The sequence below is a fragment of the Triturus cristatus genome, chromosome 8 (genome assembly GCF_964204655.1).
Source record: "Triturus cristatus chromosome 8, aTriCri1.1, whole genome shotgun sequence".
Classification (NCBI taxonomy): Eukaryota; Metazoa; Chordata; class Amphibia; order Caudata; family Salamandridae; genus Triturus; species Triturus cristatus.
The window spans coordinates 1,616,634,015-1,616,658,287 of record NC_140591.1 but is presented as its reverse complement, the minus strand read 5'-3'; the positions used below and the strand labels follow the sequence as shown (position 1 = coordinate 1,616,658,287).

Genomic DNA, 24,273 nt, shown 5'->3' with positions numbered 1-24,273 from the left:
GTCCCACGCCCCACCGCGAGGTGCTAAGAAAGTATGTCATTGACACGAACAGTCACCTGTGGGGAGCTATAGATACTCACGATCCAGCGTCGGTACCGGGGCCCCAGTCCGAAGCGCTCCAGAGTCGCGGATAGATACGGCCAATGTACGCGGTCGAAGGCCTTCTCCGCATCAACCGCTAGAAGAAGGACCTCCTCCTTGGACCGCTGCACTTTATCGATAAGATGACAGATGCGTTTAGTGTTGTATCCACACTGTCGTCCCGGAATAAATACGGATTGATCCGGGTCTAAGAGACCCGGCATGCGGGGGTTCAGCCTATGCGCCAAAATGCTGGAAAACAACTTTGCGTCTATATTTAATAAAGAGATCGGTCGGTAGGAACTGCAAATTTCGGGATCCTTACCCGGTTTGAGGATCACCGAGATAGATGCCTGTAGCATAGAGGGCGTGAGGGATCCAGTGCCCACAAATGAATTAAACAGGCGGGTAAGCATTGGGGCGAGTTCAGTGCAGTAGATTTTGTAAAAGAGGCCACTGAAGCCATCAGGTTCAGGGGCCTTCTGTAACTTCAGCCGGGCGATCCCGGATATCACTTCCTCAATACGAATGGGAGCCTCCAAAGCATCAGCCTCGACCCCCGGTAGAGGTGTCACCGCAGCGTCTCTCAGGGATTAAGTAGGGTCAGGTAGTAAGGAGGGGTCAGCCGCATAGGGATTGATAAAAGGAACGGAAGGCTGATACTATTTGGGCGTCACCGGTAATAGGCTGACCAGCCCCGTCACGTAGTGATTTAACAGAATGTGCCTCCTGCTGTCCGCGCAAGCAGTGCGCCAGCATGCGGCCCCCTTTGTTGGAGCATGCTCAGCCTGGTCGAGATCTAAACGGCAGAGTTGGTGGCGCTCCTTTTCCAACTGCCGCCAAATTAGGGGGGCGCCCGTGCGCTTATGTACGGTCTAAAGCTCTCTCACGGTAGCCTCCAGCTCCGCGCGCTTCACCTGTCGGGACTCATTCTCATACGCAGCTTTAGCAACGAGAGCTCCTTGTGCTACTAGTTTAAGCGCCTCCCATACCGAAGAGAGTGGTGTGTCATCCCTGTCATTAGATGCTATATAATCAGTGATGCAGCGCCTGATGTCAGCAACCACAGCAGGGGACCGGAGCAATGTGTCTCGCAGGCGTTGGGGGCGTGGCCTGGCGCCGATGTAGGAGGTCGAGGATCCCAGAGCTCCTCGGTGGCCTCCCCCTGTTATAAGTGATCCTGAAGATTTTGGGGGGCCCCTTACCTCCCAGAGTGCTGGGGAACGTTTGCTGAGCTGGTGGGTGTTCCCTCGGGTTTCGGAGGTCTACTGGAGATCGAGAGCGGCTTCCTCCTTCTCTCCGCCGCATTCCTGGCATCGGCGCCACAAGATGGCGGCGGAACCCGGGCAGTGAAAGTGCTGCGGCCCGGAGTCCTGTGAGGGCCGGACTTTGCTATGAGCAGCGCTGGGGGCCTACGAGTGAGCCCTCGGTGGAAGCGGGTGGCGGACGGCGGCCGAGTTGCCCAGCGGCGATTTCTACGGAGGAGGCGCCACGACCGGGGCCTGCTGCCTGGTTTCAAGATAGCGGCCTGGTAACGGCTGGGAGAAGAGACCCGCATGGCGTGGCGGCTGCGGTGGCAGCGGCAGCGGTGAGGGCGCTGTTGGCGAGCCGGCGGAGCGGACCTGCTGCCTGCCTCCCGCTTTGCCCTGCTGTGCTGGTGGACGCTTCCAGACGAGGGGTGGCGGCCGACTGGCGGCGCTGATGGCTGGCGGTCAGCGAGAGGATCCCTTCTTTGGGCGAGGGCCTCGCTGTTGATGGCGGAATTTGCCCGGGAGGCCACCAGGCTCCTGGCGACGGGGAGCGGCTTCCTCTTTCTCCCTGCCGCGTAACTGACCCCGGTGCAGCAGGAGGGCGGCGGAGGCTGGCCATCGAGAGTGCTGTGGCCCGTCGCTCCTTGAGGGCCGGACTTTGCCCTTGGCAGTGCTGGCGGACGACGAAGCAGACCCAGAGGCGAGTTCCACGGACGAGGGGCCACGACCGGGGGCTGATGACTGGCCTTGAGGTGGCGGCCTGGTGACGGCCGGGTGCGGAGATCTGCACGGCACGGTGCTTGAGGTGGCGGCGCTACTGGTAAACCGGCGGAGCGAGACTGTTGCCTGCCCCGTTATATGGCCACAGAGATAGGTTAGAGCCTGATTAAGACGAGTTTTTAAATGCCTGCCTTTCATGGTGGTGTATATTTGGTTATATTGTTTGTAATATACACGTTCAACGTGTGGGAGCGCGCTTGTGCTTATGTGCACAGAGATGTAAGTAGGATTCGCCACGCAAAAGATTGGGTGTCCTCACGGTGTTGGACGGTGGTGATTGGTGCTTTTTCTATTTATTATTTTTACTATGAAGAGGGATAGCACGTATATGGTAGGTATCCCCATGTTGTGCAATGGTTTAGGATTCGTTTTTGATACATGTAATTATTGGTAGTGGTCGTTTGTTTAATAATCTTATGACACATGGTGGTAGGATGTATAGTTTGGAAGGTCCTGGTGTCACTGTGGTGTACATGTATTGGGCAGTCGATCAGTCAATATTGCGTTATTGTATTTATTTTTAGTTATGTAGAACCCCTGTCCTGAAGAGGCTAACGAAGACAAGGCTGAAACGTGTTCACGTTGACAGACACTTCGAAAGAGGAGTCACAGGATTTCTAGTGATTCTGGAACTTTTCACGTGACACACTATTAGCTAGATTAATCTTTAGCCTCACAGTGTTTCACGTTTTGACCTCTAAGTGGATCTCCTACAATTTATCTAGGGGGACACTATAACAAACAAATCTTTCTTTGGGTTATTGGTTTTGATATATATATGTGATGTTTTCTATGTTATGAAATTTGTAATGTGATATATGTTATGTATTTGCTCTTTGAATAGGCGCTTGCCCATGTGTGTTACAAATTGAGTAAGATTTATTCAGTGTAATATGAATTATTCCGGAGAGGGTAATTAAATGTGCTCTATCCATATAATTGTTCAGTAGTGGTTCCTTGATACCTTTCTTTTTCTATATATGTATCCTTACCCAGGTATTCAAGGGTTATTTGGGTATACCCCTGTTGTTGTTTCCTGCGGCCCATGGTGGCACGATTGGTGCATTATCGGGACAGGGACCACCTCCTGCAGCAAGCTCAAGAGAAACAACACCTGCAGATTGCTAACTCCAGGGTGATGCTCTTCCCGGATTACACCCGGGAGGTCCAGAAGCAGCGCGCCTCTTTCATCGCCCTCAAGCGGAAACTATGACAACTCCATATTCTCTATGCAATGCTCTTCCCGGCGCGATTGCGGGTGGTAGACGGCTCCAGCACCCTCTTTTTCACCACCCTGCAGGACGCGTGGCACTGGCTTGAGACGCGGCAGGCGGGCTCGCCGCGGAGTCCATCGGGGAGTGTCGGGGAGAGGAGGGCCCCTGTTGTCGTGGGTTCACCGGGGTCCCTGTCCCCACCGGATAGCCGCCTTGAGCGCGAGGGTTGGAGAGGTCCGGATCTTCCCCGGCTACCAGCACGAATGGGGACTCAGACACTGAACTGCCCGAGGTTACTCCGCAAACAGTGTACTTGTTTGGCTGATTGGGACCTGCCCGGGGGGACGGGACGCGCTTTTACTGTCGCCCGGATCCATTTGCTGGCGGGGGTGTGGCGTGGGAGGGGAGGAGGGGTGTTACTTTTACTGGAATGGCACCGGGGGGGCTCTTATTGGGTTGCTCACACTTGATGGGGGGAGAGCTCAGAGGGCTTTGGGTCTCTTGTGCCGGCTAACGCTTCACTATCCATGATGGCAAGGTTGACTGTTATGCTTGTTTGGATGGGGACTAGTTTTAGGGTACCTGTCCTGGGGTGTGGGAGTTTGGGGAGTTGGGATACTGGGGTAGGGGGAGGGGGGGTGGGACCAAGCATGTCACAACAAGAGGTGGGTTGAGCAGTGATTATGGTGCTGTGTTATGGCGGCCACCGTAGGAATAAAGTGTATAACGTGGAACATTAGGGGGATGCACACCATGACTCGACGACATACGATTCATGCTTACCTTTGACGGCGGGGGTGCAGATAGCCTTGTTGCAGGAAACGCACCTGGATAAGCAGGAGGGGCTAGCACTGCAGCGGCGTTGGAGAGGACAGATGTTCTGTACCACATATTCGGCATATGCACGGGGCGTGTTGGTTTGGATTTGAGCAGGGGTGCCGTTTCAGTGCACTGGACAGATGATAGACCCGGATGGTCCCTATGTGGTGGTTGTGGGGCGGCTAGATGGTAGGGATATTGTTTTAGGTAGTATCTATGCTCCGAACTGCGACCAGTCCTCCTTTTTTGTGCGCCTTCCTGGCAAACTGGCTCCCTGGCTGACGGGCTCAGTGCTACTGGGTGGCGACTTTAATTGTATTACTGATGTCTTGCTGGATCGTTCCCACCCTCCTCTACCGGATTCTCCGGTCCATCGGTTGGCTAAGGTGCGACAGGAGTGGCAGCAACAGTGGGGGCTGACGGATACCTGGAGAGCGCATCACCCGGCTGATAGGGATTAATCCTACTTCTCGTCGTTGCATGCCTTACATGTCTGGTTGGACTCGATCCTTAGCTCCCCAGATGTCCACGTGGCAATGGTCCATAGTGAATATTTAGCTAGGACGGCGTTGGATCATAATCCTCTGTTGACAATCTTGCATTGGCTGTGGGATCGTCCCGCCATCCCCACCTGGCGACTGCGTCCGGACACCTTAGAGGACCCGGTGTTCCGGGATACTATTGGGATGGCTATTAATGACTATTTTCGACTTAACACAGGAACAACATCGTCTAGGGGGGTGGAGTGGGATGCGTTCAAGGCAGTGATTCGGGGGCGATGCATAGGCGAGGTGGTGGGAACCCGCAGAGTGTTGCTTGATGAGGTGCAGAAAGCAGAGCAACGACTGCGAGAGGAGGAGAGGGAGCGCCCGGAACACCCGGACAGACATACAAGGCTGCTTGAGGCACGAGAGGCTTTTGCAATCCAACTTGAGATGCTGAGATGCTATGATTTCAAGGCATACACAGACAAGGCGCATGTAGAGCGGGATAAGGCGGGGGCGCTGCTAGCTTGGCTGGCTAACCCGGCGCGTAGGGGCACACAGATACTGGTGCTGAGGGAACCGGGAGGGGAGGCATTTCTCACCCAGAAGCGCATCAATACTTGTTTCCTGCATTATTATGCAGAGTTATATCGAAGCAGATTGGGATCTGGGACGCCGGGTGATGAGGATTTCTTGGCTAAAGCGGAGTTGCCACGCTTGGAGGCTGATGCCTCCGAGGGGCTGGGCCGGGATATTGAAGTGGGTGAGGTCCGTAGTGCCATAAATCATATGGCCAGGAACAAAACGCCGTGGACAGACGGGCTTCCCGTCGAATTTTATGCAGCTTATACGGATGCTATTGCTCCCCAGTTGGTGACACTCTATAACACGGCGCGCCGGGAGGGTGTTCTCCCTGCCTCCACGCGAGAGGCTCTCATAGTCCCCCTCCTCAAGCCGGGCAAGCCTACCTGGGATCGTTCATCCTATAGGCCCCTAGCGATGCTCAATCTCGACTACAAGATTTTAAGCAGCATCTTGGCCAGTCGTCTGATGCCTTATATGACGGCGTTGGTTCATGTGGACCAAGCTGGGTTTATTCCCTCTCGCAATGCTGCGATGAATGTCCACAGACTCTTGCGAATTTTGGGGTCTAACTCCTATGACAAGGAAGAAGCCTGTGTTTTCGCGGTTGATATCGAGAGAGCTTTCGATCGCCTGGAGTAGCCCTACCTTTTTAATGTTTTGCGAGAGTTTGGATAGGGAGAAAATTTTGTGAAGTGGACGGCGCTGCTTTACAGTGCTTCCACTGCACGGGTAAGGACGGGGGGTCTGATTTCTGGCGCCTGCACGGTCGCTTGGGGAACACGATAGGGCTGCCCACTATCCCCCCTATTGTTTGCCCTAGCAATAGAACCCATGGCTGCGCACGCCAGGTCGGGGCAGTATTTCCCAGGGCTCGTAGTGGAGGGAAGAGTACACCACATGTTTCTGCCGGATACTAGGGATGCGTTACGGGGAGCGCGAGTTTTGCTGGAGACCTTGGGGAGGGTGGCGGGCCTCAGGGTGAATTGGAATAAGTCCTGTCTGTTCCCTACCAGGCCGGGGGCGCAGGATCAGTCGAGGGTGGGGGATGTCTTATGGGAACCCCGGTGTTTACCATATTTGGGGACACAGATTTATCATGACCCCGCTGACCTGCTGGAGGGTAATGTGGGGCGGGCAGTGCGGGGAACAAAGGCCTGCTTTGAGTTTTGGGGGACCCTTCCGCTGTCAGTGGCTGGCAGGGTTTCTTTGGTGAAAATTATCATCTTGCCTCGGTTTCTTTATTATTTTGGGACCCTCCCGTTTGGATTCCGAGCAGGCTCTTTGCACAACTGATCACTTTGATTACGGGGTTTCTCTGGGGAACTGGCCGACGGAGGGTGGCGTTAGCCACTCTGCAAAGGCCTAGGGCGGAGGAGGGCCTCGCGCTGCCGGACTTTGAGGCTTACTATCATGATGCGCAACTTCAGTGGTTCACAAAATGGGTGGCGGGTCACATTAGGCGATCGGAGGAACAAGACGGGTCGGACCCAAGTTGGCACCTTCTGTCCTGCGTGCTGCTGCGGGCGCCACTGAGAGGTACCCTCCTGCCACCGGAGTTGGGAACGATCCGCCATTGTTGGGCACGTTTGATTAGGAGGACACATGGGGGGACCCCTTATGCTCCTGAGATCCCGTTGCGGATGTGTGAGGCGCTGCCACATGGGGGAGACTGGAGTCAGCTGATGGCCTGGGAGGAAGCGGGAGTCACGGCCATAGGTGATCTCTATGAGCACGGCGGTCTTCTTCCCTTTCAAGACCTCTGTGAGCACCATGATCTACCGTGGGGGGACTTTCTTTTGCATGCTGCGCTGTCTGCAGCCATCAGGAAGCATTGGCGCAGTGGGCTGGGGGAGCCGGATACGTCTCTCACTTGCCAATATGTGGTGATGGTGGCGGGTACTTTTAAAGCAGTGACCTGCCTTTACCGTCGGATCACGAGCGACATGCGCAAACCCGATCCGATCCGGGGGCGCTTGTTCTCCTACAACGCCCCTAAATTATGGAACACCCTTCCACTTGTCATGCGGAGAGAACACAATCTTTTGGCCTTCCGTAGGCAACTAAAAACTTGGCTCTTTCCATAAACCATCACCTCCCATTCCCCCCCCCCTCTAGAACGGTAGGCTAGGCCAGCGCTGGGACGCCCCAGGGTAGCTACGCGCTTTACAAATCCCAATTCAAATTCAAATTCAAATTCAAACCGCTGACGGCGCTGCGTCTCAAGTGGGAGGCGGATCTAGGGGAACCCATTGCAGAAAAGGCTTGGGAGGCGATTGTGGAGCGGCCGTGGAAATGTTCTCGGAATGCAAGGTTCCAACTCATCCAATTCTATATCTTTCATAGGGCCTATCTCACCCCCGGTAAAATTGCTGAGTACTTAGGGGGGTCGGGTGATTGCCCCCGTTGCGCTCAGAATGGGGCGAACCTTCTGCACATGCTCTGGGACTGCCCGCGGGTGGGAGACTTTTCGCGGGAGGTGATGAAAGCCCTGCTGACTGTGACAGAGAGAGAGCTAGTGATGTCGCCTGGACTCTGCTTGTTACATTGGTTTCCGCACACCAGTAAGACCAAGGTTACTAGCCGGTTTATAGATCTGGGGTTGATCCTGGCTAAGCGAGAACTTACCTCCCATTGGAAGGCGAGGCAGAATCCTAGTTTGGTGAGGTGGAACAGAGGGATGGTGAAGTGGGCTGAGAGTGAAGGGAACTATAGGTTACAGATGGCCCGGCGTAGTGGCAGTGAGAAGTCTCAGGAAATGGCGCAAGCATGGGTGGCACTTCTGGAGTTGCTCAAACACCCTCCGGATGATGGTGCGGAGGGTTCGGAGGAGAGGGATGTGGCAGGGGGCACTTGAGCGACCCTTCACCGCAGGGAGAGGGTGGAACGCGGGGAGATGCCTGGCTCGTGGGATCAGGAGGGATGATTTTTCCCGATGTTCTTGTCCGACTCATTGCTGTGTCCTGTATGGTAGAGAGCGTGGGAGGTGGACTACGAGGTACATCTGGTTTAGTGAATAATTTAGTATCTGGCGACATGCTTGGGTGGGTGGTTGGGGGGTATTGTTGTGGATGTTTTTGAGTAAGAGAGGGGAGAGGGTGGGGGGACTGATGTTCCACTATGTTGTATTGGAGGGTACATGTATGGTGGGCAGCAGGGTAATGTGGATATCTTATGGAATGTTAGATATGGGTCTAGGCTGCGATTGTTGGACTGCTGATGGTATATTTTTTTATTTTTTATCCTTGCTATCGCCCAGGCATTGGGCGGTGGGGATGTGATTGATTTTACATGAAAATGAATAAAAGTCTGTTTTAAAAAAAAATGTGTCTTGCAGGCGCCAGGACGATGTAGAAGCAGTGTGCTCAGCAGAGAAGCGCAGCGATAGGGTAATGTGTGCGTGGTCAGAGAGGGCTCGAGCTTCAATGGAGGACTCCGTGACCAAGGCCCAAGCAGCGGGGGTAACAAGAAAGTGCTCGAGCCGGGCATAGGTCTTGTGAGCAGCCGAGTAGTACGAAAAATCCTTTTCAGCTGGGTGTAGGCAGCGCCAGGCGTCCTTAATCCCCACTTCGCGCAACCATTCCCCTCCTTTAGCTGATAGAGCACCTGCGCCTCCGGTGCGGGAGCCAGAGCGATCCTGTTTGCCATTCATAACAAGATTAACGTCACCCCCTATTATCACCTTAGAGTCCGGGGAATGTAAGACCTCAGCACAGGCCTCTAATAAGAACCGCTCAGGTCGATCATTAGGGGAGTAGATAGAGGCAATAGTGCAGGGGGAGGAACCTACGCGGAGCCGCAGCGCTAAGAGGAGCCCCTTGATATCTGAGGTGAGTCTCACTATAGAACCTCTAAAGTGTTTGGTTAATAGGATGGCCACTCCACCCCGTTTGCTGTTGGAGGAGGACCAGAACTTGTGAGGAAAGTGACTGTGGCGCATACGATGGATGTCCGTTTGTAAGAGGTGGGTTTCTTGGATGAGGCAGATGTCTCCCCCTGAATTTTCTAATAAAGATAAGACCGCCCTCTGCTTTATTGGATTATTAAGACCCCGTACATTGAGACTAACTATTTTAAGATCCAGATGGGGAGGGAGGGGTTAGAGGAGCTTTGTGGGGACACGCGTTGGACCGCAATAATGGAGGGCAGAGAGGGCAAGACGAGTGAAGGGGGACATGCGCGCAGGGCTGCCAAACAAGGGACTAACGGTAGGACACACCGAGGAGAGAACCCACCCTAACCCAAAAATAAGAGAATAACCCAAAAATAATACCTAATCCCAACAACCCCGACCCAAAAAGGGAAATACAAAGTCAAAATGAACGTTAAGGCAGAAATATGACGAAAGTCCATCAACGTGTCACAGCATCGGAGGGTCATGTCACCGGCAGTCTTCCATTCCATTGGAGGCAGGTTCGTGCCCATCCGCTGGTGGAGGGGTCAACAACTATCCACTCTGGGCGGACCCTCCCATACCCCCGACACTCATCTAGGTGTCCTACTTGGGAGAATTAAAGGCAAGCATCACGGGGTGTCTGGGCGATCTGTTGTCTGCGACAGCGAGGTGAGCACGGCCGCTCTCTCCTTATCCCTCGTGACCTGATCAGGCTTCTGGATGGGAGACTTCCTCCCCACTCTTTGCCATCTCGCCGCGCGGAGGGGGCCTCGCTCCCCAGGTCGGCCTGGCCGCTCAGCCGATGCTGTGTCCTCTAGCCCGAGTGCGTCCAGTGCCTCGACGAGAGAGCGAATCTGCAGCAACTTCCCGTTGAGTTTAAAGACAATGCGAAAGGGGTGGCCCCAAGAATAAGGAATGCCCTTCTCTCGAAGATGCGAGGTTACAACCCTGAACTCTCGTCGCTTAAGCAATGTGGAAGCCGCCAAGTCCAGGAAGAGGGTTGGTGTTTGACCTCTAAACTCTATGGGTTGTAGTTCTCTTGCCTTCTGCCTTCCGGAGGATACGCTTCTTCAGTTGGAAATCGTGTACACACACAAGAATGTCCGGTGTCAGAGACTTGTTGCCTCGTTGGAGGCCCACCCTATGGGCTCGGTCCATTTTGATATCCAGCGTCTCTGACTCTCCCAGAACATGGTGGAACAGTGCCGCGATATAGGCCCTGAGGTCGTCTCCCTCATCTTTCCACGGTATGCCTCGGATCCGGATGTTGTTCCGCCGGGAGCGGTTTTCCAAGTCCTCGGAGTGGGCCTGGAGATCAAGGTGCTGCTCCGTGAGGCACATCATGTCTTGTTGTAGTTGGTGGAGGTCTTCTTCCCTACTGATGTCGTGCTCCTCAAGCGTGGCTACCCTCTCTCCTATCTCGTCAACGTCTCTGCGCACTTCTCTGAGATCCGCCGCAAGTTGGCCTCGGAGCTCCTGGATGTCCTCCTTTATGGCAGCGAAGAGCTCAAGCATGAAGGCCTTGGTGGCAGGCGAGTCGTCGCTCCCCGCCATGTCCGGAGTTCTCTCGCAGGTCGCTGTGGCCAATCCCTGCTGTTTCGTGAGCATCTCTTGCAGCGATTTCTCCTTCCTGCCTCGAGCGGTAGACATGTTGTAGGAGCCCAGTTGCGGCGGAATGCCTCACACTCAGTCCGCTTCAACAGCCCCAGGTATTCTGCAGGAGCCCAGGAGAGTTCCCGGCCCGTGAGTCCTGGAATATGCGCTGTGCCACGGGGCTCGTCGGTTGCGCTGCCCCCGAGCCCCAGGACAAGTAGAGCTGTCAGACACCCGCGCACACAGGATCTACACGGGGGGAGGGAGCTATTGCCCCATTCTGCTGACCAGGTACCCCGTGCAGATAGGCCCCAAGTGGACCGCACAAACACAACGGGGAGAACCTCCAAGTACAACCCACAGCTGGGCCACAGCAGCAGGCACAGTCTCAGGTGCCCCGGAGCCTCAGATCAATTGTCGCTAAGCACAATTCCCCCAGCGTCAAACGTCCGCCGATCTACAGACCGGGAGTGATACCACCGGACCACACTGCGCAGCAACCAGCAGTCTCACGCCTCTGACCAAGGATTCGTACAGGTAGGCCCAAGCGGTCGCACACACACAGCGGGAGGGTCTCCAATCACGGCCCTCAGCTGGGCACAGCAGCGGCCGCACTCACACGTGCCCTGAAGCTGCAGCGCAAGCCGATGGCACAACTCCCCCAGCGTCCACTGTCCGCCAAACTGCGGACCTGGAGGGTCTCCACATGGCCGCGCAGCACCCAGCGCCCGCAGCACCCAGCACCCGCACGCCGCTCACCTTCACGTGTAGTTGGCCCGGGTCGGGGTATGGCTCCACAGCTGCTGTCGAGCCGGAGGGAGTCGCTGCAGCACTCCAAAGTGGGCAGAAGTGAGAGGGACCAGCCCCTTCTCAGTGCACGGGCCCCAGATCTCTGCTGCCACAGTCTCCCCCTGACCACTGGGCAAGGTCAACCACCCCTATGGAGGCCAGCGGCGGGAGAGCCACGAAATGGCACCGCCTCAGTCGGCTGCGTAATGGCGGCAGTGTGGACCTCGTCCTCGCCACACCTCACCGGGTATCTTGCCGGTGAGCACTGTGAATGCCACCACTGCTGTCCACCATCCGCAGAGCGGCACCGCCAAGGCGTGCCGGCAGTTAAGCGGCCGCTGCAGATGCCTGCAGAGAAGAGGTTGCTGCTGGGGAAAGTCGGCCCGCCAATGCAGGACAGCGTGCCGGAGTCGCCCAGCCCCCGTGGACGGTCAGATGGCACCAGTGGTGGGTGATTAAACATTGCTGAATGTTAGCGGCGCCGGAGGGACAGGATTCCACGTCCTATCTCGCCGCCATCTTGGACACGCCCCAACAATATTTTTGGAGACAATACACAGTGCACATCGATTAACCTCATGCCAAGGAATGTGAGGGGGCTAAAATGGTTTGTAAGAGACAGAGAGTGCTCTCATATCTCCAATGCTACAAGACTGGACCAGCTTTTACCCAAAAAAACGCACCTCACTGATTCTGATGAGACAAAAGTGGAATAAAATGGAGGGGCAAACACACTCAGCCATATACTTAGCATGTGCTTGTAATGGTCTCCATTTGGATATCACTGGGTATTTCACTCCAGATGAAATACACCGGGGTGGATGCAGAGGGGAGATACAGATTTATTTATGGCCTGTTAGATGGCAGAGTGCTGTGCCTCATTACCATATATGGCCCCTAATACTGATAACTGAGCTTTCTATCGAGAGATCATAGAGATGGTATTACAATACCTTGATCTCCCTTTCATATGGGCAGGGGATTTTAATTGCATTTTTGATGCACCCCAAACACCCCAGAGCACCACAAGAAACCTTATATGATAGTGATACGGAAAGAAATTATAAATATTATGGGGTGTGGAGATAGCTGTGAAAAAGACTATTTCTATCATTCAATCACACAAAACACATACAGCAAATTAGAACACACATTGATCTCTTCTGAATAATCCAATAGAATGCAGGAGGTGTTACCTGAACAGGTTCCTATCAGAGGGATCCAGGTGCATACAGACCATTAACCATGAGAAGCACTGATAGCAAAATTCTTTATAAGGTGCCAGCGTACAGGCTCCAGAGGGCGGTCCCTGTCCTGGTGCGAGAAGATCAATGTGGCCTTGTTTCTGTGCACAATACTCCTATGAGTGTTGGTAGACTCACACATGTAATACAGCACACAATTACAAGAGTGGAGGAGTCTGCAGTGGCAGCAGTGAACCTGAAAAGCATTCAACACACTGGATTGGACTTGTCTGACGGTGGTGTTGCAGCACACAGGGTTTGGGATGGATCCAGATGCTGTATACCCGACTCGTGGCAAGAGTCTAATATGGTTGGTGGGTCTCTTAGAGGAGGAGGGTGGAGAGAAAGAGCAAGCAGGAGTGTCCATGATCCCCACTGCTCTTTGTCCTCACAGTGGAACTATAGTGATACAACTTAGAAGGGCACTACAAACATGGGGAATAACATATGGGGTTAGAAAATAACTTTGTCACAAACATGATGGATATACCGCCCACCGTATTACAAGTGCCATAGGATAAAATGCACTTTTAATACAGCAGACGGGATATACGTCACATTTGTGATGGAGTAGCCCGTCCACTGAACTCTAAATGAGGCCAATAGTCTCTCTGTATTCGTATGTCACTCGAATTACCTAAGATGGCCCAGAGATTCAGTCACAGTACTACTACAAGTGCTGGACAGGTTCAGAGATGTCTCAGGCCTGAAAATTAACCGTACTTCATCTGTATTATTCCCACTGACGGCTTGACCGAGACAGTCATTGAAAATTTGCCAGACTTAAATGTCAGCTGGAAAGAGAGATTGGGGATGATGGCAGCACACATCCTGGGGAAACAATATGATTACAATATGGGCCGGGTGCTGGATAGATTAAAGGCTTCCGTGCAGCTTTTGGAATTCTCTTCCACTCTGTGTAGTGGGCAGGGGTGGCACAGCAAACATGATAGTACTGCCTGGTTGTTTATAAGTATTGCAGAACTACATGTGTCCAGGCGTTCGATAACATAGTGATATCCCTTGTGTGGGCTGTGAAGAGACGCAGGATGTCATTGGGAGCAATAAAACTAGACCTGGAGGACAGGAGACAGGGTATATCAGATCTGAAATTGTATTATACAGCTAGACACCTACAGCATGCAGCCACGTGGTTCACTGAGTTAGACAACTGGGAGAAGAGGCTGACGCATGGTGGTCTCCTATGGTGAACAGCTCACAAAGGGAGGGAATACACTGAGCTGCCATTCCTATCTTTAAGGATCCTGTATATTTCAGTTATTCCTGGTGAATGTAGACAGGTGCTTCTGGGCTGTGGGCAGTGCTGATGCATATTGTGGATGCTTACCTACAGTGGTGGGAGCTCGTTACTGTTACTGATCACATGCATATCTAAGTCTGTTCTAGTACATATTCTTTGGTGTGAGTGTGTGTATATTTTAAAGCATGCTTGTGCATGCCACCTGATAGTTGTGTATATTCTTGGATGCTTATGGGCTTTGGTGAGTGCTTGTGCCTTTGGTTGGGCGCTTGTGGATGTCAGTTAGTGCTTGCATATATTTGTGTGTGTGTGTGTGTGTGTGTGTGTGTATATTGGTGGGTGTTTGTAGATATTGGTGAATATCTTGGGAATGTTAGAAGGAGGCACTGGATATTGGTGATTCTGGTGGATGCAGTTAGAGGTTCAGAGGCTTTCTGGTGGTTGTAAATAAGAGCATGTGGTTTTTATTGGCTTGCAGTGCAGGGTAAGAGTTATCAGCAGCTGGTTGTTAGTGGCTCATATCATTCCTAGTTAGGTGCCTGTGATTGTTAGTGGAGGGCACTTGGCTTCAGTGGGTAAGGGCGCTTTCATTTGATTTCTGTGCTTATCATGGGCTAGCCTGTGGTTTCAGTGGATGTCTGAGGTGTGTAACCTGTTAATGTTAGTGAGATTTAGTAGATGCTAGTGGGTGCCTTTTGTTTGAAGTGTTTTGAGCATCTGTGTAAGGCTTTTAGGGGGTGCTCTTGGTAGCTAGTGGATCTCTGTATTTGTTATTGGGAGGATGTGATTGTTAATGGATCTGTGTGGGTGGTTTTGCACACCTGCGGCTATTACCTGTAGCCATGAGACCACTGATTTATCTTTCTCACCCTCACATGTTTCCAGCAGCTCCCTCAAGTGGCTGGTAGCCTCCTGGCCCCAGTGGTCCAACAGGTGGCAGTTGTTAAGGACCAGCCAGTGTCCTTTTGCCTTCCCTTTCTGGAAGGCTTTCAGCAACTCAGCTTCGGAATCTGGAGATCCTAAGGACAGAACTCTGAGTTTGTCCTGAGTGAGAAAATGTGAGAGCCGAATTAGCATGGTGCAACCGAGACAGCTGAGCAAAGCAGTCTGAGAAATAAAAGTATGTACAAAACACATATATATCAACAGAGAATAATGTATACACACAAAATAATGTGTGACTGAATATGATGTCCATAAGAATCAACAACAATTTACAGAGATTGCAAAGTGAAGAAAGTTGTTTAAAAAAAGTGGAGCTGCGGAATTATTTCTATAAGAGCTGATCTCCACATCTGAGGGTTTCCTACACTTTAGTATGTTTTTACTTATTATGTTAACTTATAATACTGGATATTAAAGTTTCCATATACAGTAATGCACATGATCATTATCTTCTGTTTGTTAAAGATAGGAGCTTGCAGTCTCAAATGTGTGTGGACACACTACATGGCTCCCCTGCTAGGAATAGTTTGTTAACATTTTTCCCTCCTTCAAAGAATTTTAGAGCAGATAATTTTTAAGGCATGGGCAAAGTGGGCTCTGGCCCAGGGCCCCCACCTTTCTAGGTGGCCCATCATTAAGCTTTCAGGATAGTTACGGACAGTGGCATAACACAAAAATGATGGGGCCCTCCTCACAATATGAAAGGGCCTCCCAGGTCTTTAATATCTCATAACTATTCAAAGGCTTTGCACTGAATCGAGGCCCCTGAAGGACTTGGGACCCTTTAAAGGATTGGGGGCCAACAAAGAGGGTTGTCAATGATCAGGTCATAGTTGCTGATGGCGTGAATGAGCTGGAAAGGGATAATAAATTCAGAGTTTATCTGAGCAGTGGGCCCCAAATTAGGTTTGACCCGGGTCCCCCAAAATCCTTAAGATGACGCTGAATTTGAGAAAGGATAGGTTTTATAACCTACTCGCCTACAATCTGTTCTAACACAATCAGAGATTACCACTACTTCCCCCGCAGAGAGATACTCCAACGGGCAGAAGACCCCACTCAATGGCGCCTCACCCTCTGGGGTGTTGCTTCCAACCCCAAGGGAGGAGTTCTGACATCCAACACCATTACTAGGTATATGAGATACAAGGTATGGTAAAGTGCCTTACTATTTACTGCACAGAAGCTCATTAACTGCCCTCACTAATGTCTTTCAGTTTTTCCGATATAAGCCTATAGGTACTAACAATATTTTTGCTGGAGATATATCAATAACGTTATGATATGATTAGCACATAAAAATCCCCAAAGAAGCACTTCTCATCCTCAACCCTGCTCTATCTCCTCTTATTCATTGACTTTAAGCTTGTCTTTGGCCATGTACAGCACTCCTCTGCCTTTCAGATACATCGAGCAGTAGAAATACTATTTACATACACACATACACTTTAAATCAATTGTAATTGCTGGCATGCAATATACTAGGAGCCAATGCGTGTAGCTTCTGCCAAAAAACTCAGCAGCAGAAGGTAGCCTTACCACCCTGCTCTGAAAAGGGCTCCAGAAGTCACAGGCCAGCAACAGGTTGCAAGATATGTTTATGCAGCAATGGGCAACCATGCACCTGCATGCATCAATGAGTAGACATGCACCTGCATGCGTCAATGGGTAACCATGCACCTACACGCATCCACAGGTAGCCATGCACCTGCACTCGTCAACAGGTAGCAATGTATCGGCACGCGTCAACGGGTTGCCATGCAGCTGCACGCGTCAACAGGTAACCATGGAGCTCACACATCAATAGATAGCCATGCACCTGCATGCGACAATGGGTAGCCATGCAACTGCAAGAGTCAATGGATAGCCATGCAACTGCAGGAGTCAATGGGTAGCCAAGCGCCTGCAAAAGTCAATGGGTTGCCATGCATTTGCACACACCAACAGGTAGCCATGCACCTGCATGCATCAACAGGTTGCCATGCACCTGCCCGCATCAATGGATAGACATGTACGGCACATGTCAGCTGGTTGCCATACACCTGTATGCGTCAACAGGTAGCCATGTACCGGCACGCTCAACGGGTAGCCATGACCTGGCACGCTCAACGGGTTGCCATGCACATCCATGCATCAACAGCTAGCCATGCACCTGCATGTGCCAATGGGTAACCATGCACTTGCACGCATCAATGGATAACCATGCACCTGCACGCAGCAACGGGAAACCATGCACCTAAAAGCATCAAAGGGCAACCATGCACCTGCCTGTGTCAATGGGTAGCCATGCACTTGCACGAGCCAATGGGTAACCATGCACCTTAATGCGTCAATGGGTAACCATGCACCTGCATGTGTCAATGGGTAACCATGCACCTACACACGTCAACAGGTAGCACCTACACGCGTCAACAGACAGTCATGCACCTGCACGCATCAATGTGTAACCGTGCACCTACAAGTGGCAACGAGTAACCATGCACCCGTCAATAGGTAGCCATGCACCTACAGGCATCAATGGGTATTCAATCACCTGCAGGCGTCCATGGGTAACCATGCACCTGCAAGTACCAACAGGTAGCCATGTACTTGGACGCGTCAATGGGTAGCCAGGCACCTGCACGCGTCAAAGTGTAGCCATGAACAGGCACGTGTCAACGAGTTGCCATGCACCTACAGGCATTAATAGGTAGGCATGCACCTGCAAACATCAATGGGTAGCTATGCACCTGCACGTGTCAATGGATAGGCATGAACCTGCACATGTCAAAGAGCAGCCGTGCACATGCACGGATCAACAGGTAATCATGCACCTGCACGTGTCAACAGGTAATCATGAACCTGCATGCTTTAACAGGTAACCATGCACCTGCATATGTCAATGGGTAACCATGCGCCTGCATGCGTCAATAGGTGTCCATGTACCTGCACTCGTCAACTGTTTCCAGGCACCTGCACGTGTCAACGGTTTCCATGCACCTGCAGGCGCCAATGGGTAACCATGCACCTGCATGTGTTAATTGGTAAACATGCACCTGCACGTGTCAACGGGTAGCCATGCAACTGCACGCGTCAACAGTTAGCCATGCACCTGCACACGTCAACAGGTATAATGCACCTGTACGCGGTAACGTGTAACCATGGACCTGCACACATCAATGGGTTGCCATGGCCCGATGCTGGGCATACACCGTAACTAAACTCAAAACTTTATAGCCTTATATCTTTGCTTAAACGTCAGACCAGCTCCTAGGGAGATGTAGCTTGTTGTTCCAACTTCAGGCCGTGTTCCAATGATATGCCATAGTGGCATGAGAACACATGTCTGTTTACTTCTTGCCCGGTCCCAAACCTTTGGATCAATTCTGGGTGAGAATGCGGCTGGCTGCTCCCCTTTCAGGTCACGTTCTGCTGAAAAGCAAGCTTGGTTCCTGACCCATAAATTCCAGTTCCCTGGCAGTGATGTGGCTGGATTCACTCTGCTCCAGCCGTGGTCCGCTCACACCCCTACACTGGTGTTGTGACGTAAAACAACACTAGCACAAGCTTTGCCTACCATTATTCATGTGTGGTGCCAGGTGTGAGTGAGATCCAGCATGGAGACCAAGTACAACATCCCATCAACAACTCTTACACAAAGTTCTGCAGACCCCACCACACACCTGTTCCAAACAGATATATCTGGCTACTGCCTCTATGCCTTTACTAAATTACCACCTCAGATTACAAAACCCGGCCGTCATGGCACCGTGGTTACTCATGATGGTCCCTGACCATCTCCCCTTCTGCTAGTTGCTACTGTGGGAAGTGTGTTGATAAAGATGTATTTTTGGGCCAGTTATGTCCAGCTCTCCTGTGCCGAGTTTCACATAAGGTAATGCATCGTATACATAAACTCCTCTTTAAAGGATGTGAACTATGTTAGTGTAGGCGATGGTGGCACTGGAACAACAGCCCTTGCCTCACCAGAAGCTGGCCATGAAGCCTACCCTCGAAGTCAATTCCAAGTGGAAGGTCTATGTTTGGAAGACCTCAACCTCTTCCTGTTCTGCTATTGTAATGACAATATCATCAAAGAACTCAGATAAAAGTTCCATCCACTGACGTTCAGGGAATGAGTCCATTCCTCACCCTCAGGGAGCCACTGTCTCTCTGGGCCAAACAATCCGAAGCCATCACTTTCTTTTCTCAAAAGTGAAGGGCTTCAAGGTCAAATAGACAAGCATAGCATTTTGGCAGCACTGCTGAACTCTCAAACCACACATACGATTTCAGGGGAATCAGTTTTTGAGACAACATTTCTGCATTTCTTAAATCACTTACAGCCTGATGGCAATTTGCTAAAGAAAAGGAAATAACAGAAAAGAAGAAAAACAAGGAAATTTAAACTTGCCTTGTTGTTGAACACAGGTCCAAGTGAGTTTCAGAGTCTTACTAATGTGGCTTAGGAACGGGAACTGAAGGAGTTAGAGTCTGGGAAGGAGCCAAAGCTTATGTACTGAGAAGGCGTTACTTCTTGTAAGCACTGTGTTACTTCAGTGCATTGCACTAGAATAAATACCCCCGTACTATGATAATATGTCAAGTGATTGATTGCGTCCAAACCTATGGCCGGGATATTTCAGAAAAGATGAATCATTAGAAGGAATCTGGCGGGAGACGCTCCTTACCTCTGAGGTGTTCAGACACTCCACTAGACTGGTTCTGGGAGTAGTCTGTTAGAGATATATGATCCCTGCCAGATGAGTTGTACCATGAATGTGAGTCGTGAGTGAACAATGGGTGTTCATTTGTTATAGAAGATGCTAGTCTCCCTACACACTGTTCTTTCTTCTGAACGTGGCAGCATGCACATCCCTGTGCTTAGGACCTCCTCCATGAAGGTGGAGTAACCTGTTGCGTGGGGTTGGATTTACTGTCTCTTCCTCTACTTAATGCAGGTTTCTCAATTCGGTGAAACTCACATTTTCTGTGTTGATGGCTCTTGCCTATGAATGGTGGCCCTCTGCTTAGCTCAGTCTAGGGCTAATGTATATCTTGACTAAGATCACTCTAAACCGGCCAGACCTATTACTACCTGAGCTAGAAGTCCATGAAAACCAAGGACAAAGATATAGGGTGATTAGGAGAAGGCTGTGGTACAGCAGGCAGGAAGCCTGGGCCAGCCAAAGTGGGAGGAGTACAAAGGACTTTAGAGAGCGGTCTGGGCTCACATATGTGTGCCAGTGACAGAACCTCTACTAAAAGCTGTACAGCTCAGGCTGGGGGCACACCTGAAACACCTTGATGCTGGGACCTGAGCATGAGAAAGAGGAGATGGACTGCCCTGGGAGAAGAAGGGTTAATCTGGGACTGCCTGAAAGACCTGCACAAGCATCAAGTAACTTGTGATTATGCATGGAGAACATTTCACAGAGCTGAGATCAGCATCAGATTCCTGCAGATCAGCTGCTCTGGAGAAAAAAAACAAAGACCACATATCATACATTGCCTTGGGTGTGAAGCAGCAGTGATGATGTCCTGTGAGGAGTAGTACCGCCTCAGTGGTGTGCAGGCACACTGCATTATGTTACAATGCTATAGATTCTGTAGGTGTTAGTGGAAGAAGCTCCCTGCCTCAGAGGTGTGCAGGAGTCTTATCCTGTGCAATATACTTTCATGCATTGTAGTCTACGCTGCTGATGCTTGCTCTTACCTCATGTCCTTGTGTTATGGCCATCTGCTCAATGCAGTAGAGAGGATGAGTAGACGGTCCTCCTAATTCTGGTCCTGGCATGACAAACACTACTGGAACACTGGTACAGTTGTGAGAATCTTTTGAGTCTATTTCATTCCCAGGATCTTCTGTTAAAGACTGGCCAAGAATGCACATGGTGAGATCACTGATGACGTTCAGTAGCTTATCAGGACGCAAAGTGCGCCATAAGATGGCCTTTTGAATGAGGGTAAGATGAGCGTGACTGGCACATGGGATAGGCCCAATCACTGAGGAGGAGAGAGCAAAGTACTCTTGCCATTGGCAGGACTGGTATACCAATGATGATCTAAAATATCTGAAGGCAGGAAGAAGTTCTAAGCGGGAACATTCTGTCCATGCATCAGTAGACACCCACTGGGGCCGCGCAATGGATGATTCTGAAAGGCTTTGGCCTACATTGATGTCCTTAAGCCCATGGAGGAAGACAAGCCACTCCAGATTGGTCAGCTGTCCAACAAGCCGCATTTGTACAGCAGCCACCAGAAAGTGAAATATTTTGGCATGGCTTTCGGTGAGACACCGCCTTATGTACGATAGGATGCAGCTGGAGAGGGAGTTCATAAGATCCAACACTCGGGTCTGTAAGACCTCACGTTTCACAACCTCCAACCTCTTCTTGGACAACAAGACATTTTTAACCAATGAAAGGAAGGTTCGCAAGTGAAAGCTGTAGATTTTGTGGAGGTAAGACACCTCTTGTATGGTGCTGTAGAGGCCGGCACCAAGTCGGGCAAATTTCCTATACTCATCCAAAGACTCCATTTGCTGCTGTTGCAGCGCCACAAGATCCTGGAGGTTGGAAAGAAGTACAGCCACCTTCTTCTGACAGCGACGAACCATGGGAAGGAAGTCATGTTTCTGTAGTAAAGGCTCATTGGCTTGGATCACCTCCTCCAGTAATGAATCCTGTCAATGACAGAAAGAAATTTGGTTACATGTCAAAACAAACAAGCACTGCTAAAGCTAACAGGTCCGGATATAATATGGTAGATTATAGAGCACCCTTGCTGCTGACCTGTGAGGTCAGCTGTGTGTAGGGATACTGCGGTGTTGCCATGGTGGGGGAAACAGGTGTCACTAAGCTTCAAGGGGCAGAAGGGGTGTCGTTTTGGATCACTAGCTTCACGGGTCGTAAGTGCTCACTTACGACCCTCTTCTTTGCTACGGTAAAGCGAGTGGCAGCAGGTTGAGCAGCAGGTTGAGCTGGGATGAAGTAATTCTAGGAGAAGCACATACCAGTATGCAGCAATGAGTTCAGAAGAAGTAGCATACCTCTTTCGCTAAGCTGGTGAGAAGTCACCAATCTCAGCGGACTCTAAAACAGTGAGCTCTCAATTGCTACATGGATAAATGGCGGCCATCTTAGAATGTGGTTTTTATTACCTTCATTGTAAATCCCTAGTCTAAGATGGTAGTCATCTAGCATTATAACTATACAAATCTCCCATCAATTACCAGCAAGAGAGGAGATAGGCAGTCTGTCACCTACGGCTCCTCTCTGTGAGGTGGGAGCAGGTTGCCGTGGCAGAGCACAGGCCAACCAGCACTCAGCAGTTACTGCACTCTGTACAGAGGGCAAGGCGGTGCTCTGCTGCAATGCCCAAGATGGAGTTATTTGTCTTGCTAATCAAAGTACTAAATGCAAACCTGTGCAAAACATTGGGGCTGATTCAAAAGTGAAGGGCAAACAAATAGTGGCTGAAGGGGTAGGACCTAAAGTCAATCACTGAAGGGGGTTGTCCCAAATACTGCTCTCTGTACAAAATGTCTTGATTACGAGTTTACTGATTTATTGACAGGCATGAACTACACCCAGCATATTAAAGCCCCCACCCATACCAAGGGAAATACCCTAGACCAGGTTTGGACTTCTAATTTAGAATTAGCCATCCTAGGTATCTCCCCCTGTTCATGGTCAGACCGACTGCTCATTACTTTTACCATCTTGAGTTCCCCTGCTCCTAAACTTTCTCCCCCTGCCTCTATCATGGCTAGGAACTGGAGCTGGGTCGATACCAAAGAATATAGTACTATGTTAGCGGCAACTCAACCCCTCGGTACAGTGGTCTCCCTTCAATCCCAGGCAGAAAACATTAACATTTGGCTAGAATCGGCTAGAGACAGTATTGCCCCGCTACGGACAATTAAAAATAAAAGATCCCATGATGCACTGCGCTGGTTTTTGAACAATCTGAAGGCCATGAAACTGGCTCTGCGTAAAACTGAACTGAAGTGGAGACAGGACTATTGCCTCCTCACTTTCACCCACTGCAGCACTTAAAGATTATAAAAATGCCATTATCAGAACTAAATCTGAATACTTTTCTTCTAAAATCCTGGCATCCACCAACAAGGCCAAAGATATTTTCTCAATAGTGGACGAACTCGTCAAACCCAATCGCGTTACTCTAAAACCTATTCCCTCACAATCTTTATGTGAATCACTTAATAACTACTTTATCGAGAAAATTGTTAACATCAAATCAAGCATTTCTCAGCCCCCTGCATCTGTGGCTTTTTGTGGTTCAAATATCAATCCTTATCACCTGGACCGCTTCCCTCTTATTACCCAAGAAGTTTTCCTTTCCTTACTCAAGAAGGTTAGGTCAGGATCCCCCTCTGACAGTTGTCCTCCTTCTATTCTTCGGGAAGTCTTCCTCTCTTGTCCTGAACCCCCTATGTCTCTCCTTAATAATTCCCTCACCCTGGGCATTGTTCCCAACCTTTTTAAGCTTGCTGAAGTGGTACCTATTTTTTTAAAAAACTGGCTCTGATCCTTCCATTCTCAGCAATTTTCGCCCCATTTCATTGCTGCCCTTTTTGGGAAACATTTTGGAAACTCATGTGGCTGATTGTCTCAGCACCTTTGTTGAGAAGTCACATTACCTGGACCCTCATCAAGCTGGGTTTAGACTCAAACATTCCACTGAGTCTGTTATTTTGGCAGTCCTTGGTGAATTACGATGGGGGGCCGACCAGAGCTCCAAGCAAGCTCTGGTACTCCTAGACCTCTCGGCTGCGTTCGATACGGTCGACCACCATCTTTTGGTCGACCGGGTCGAGAGCGCCGGGATTCGGGGCCATCCTTTGGATTGGATCTCCTCATTTCTTTGTGACCGCTTTCAAGCGGTCCGTCTCGCCAGCTTCTTGGCCCAGAAAAGGAGATTGACGTGTGGGGTTCCTCAAGGCTCCGCACTCTCTCCCCTTCTTTTTAATTTATACATTCTTCCTTTGATCTTGGCACTCCAAAAGAGAGAGCTGGTTATATTTAATTATGCTGATGACCTTCAATTAGTATTTAACATCGATTCCTCTCTCTCATCTATTGAAAGTTTCCAGTCCACTATGATATTCATCAGCAATTGGATGAGTGCCATCCACCTCAAGTTAAATCCAGATAAAACCAAGCTGATCCTTATGGGTGGCTCAGGGAATCCCTGGAATTCAAACTTTTGGCCTCATTCTCTGGGATGCCCTCCATCTCCTGTCAAGCCAGTCAAAAGCTTGGGAATCGTAATTAGTAACGACCTTACGATGAAGGCACAGATTAATAGTGTGGTATCTGCTTGTCTTTGAA

The 24,273-nt window shown here is 50.7% G+C and overlaps 1 protein-coding gene across 1 annotated transcript in view; it reads right to left on the bottom strand.

Moving 5' to 3' along the window:
* The window catches only part of DNHD1 (dynein heavy chain domain 1), an 856,151-nt gene that overhangs the window by 237,866 nt on the left and 594,012 nt on the right, over positions 1-24,273 (bottom strand). The window contains exons 37-38 of the mRNA XM_085623548.1: positions 20,634-21,602; positions 14,863-15,037 (exon numbers count right to left, since the gene is read on the bottom strand). Of these exons, the coding sequence (XP_085479674.1) occupies positions 14,863-15,037; positions 20,634-21,602 (1,144 nt within the window). The remainder of the gene's footprint in view (positions 1-14,862; positions 15,038-20,633; positions 21,603-24,273) is intronic.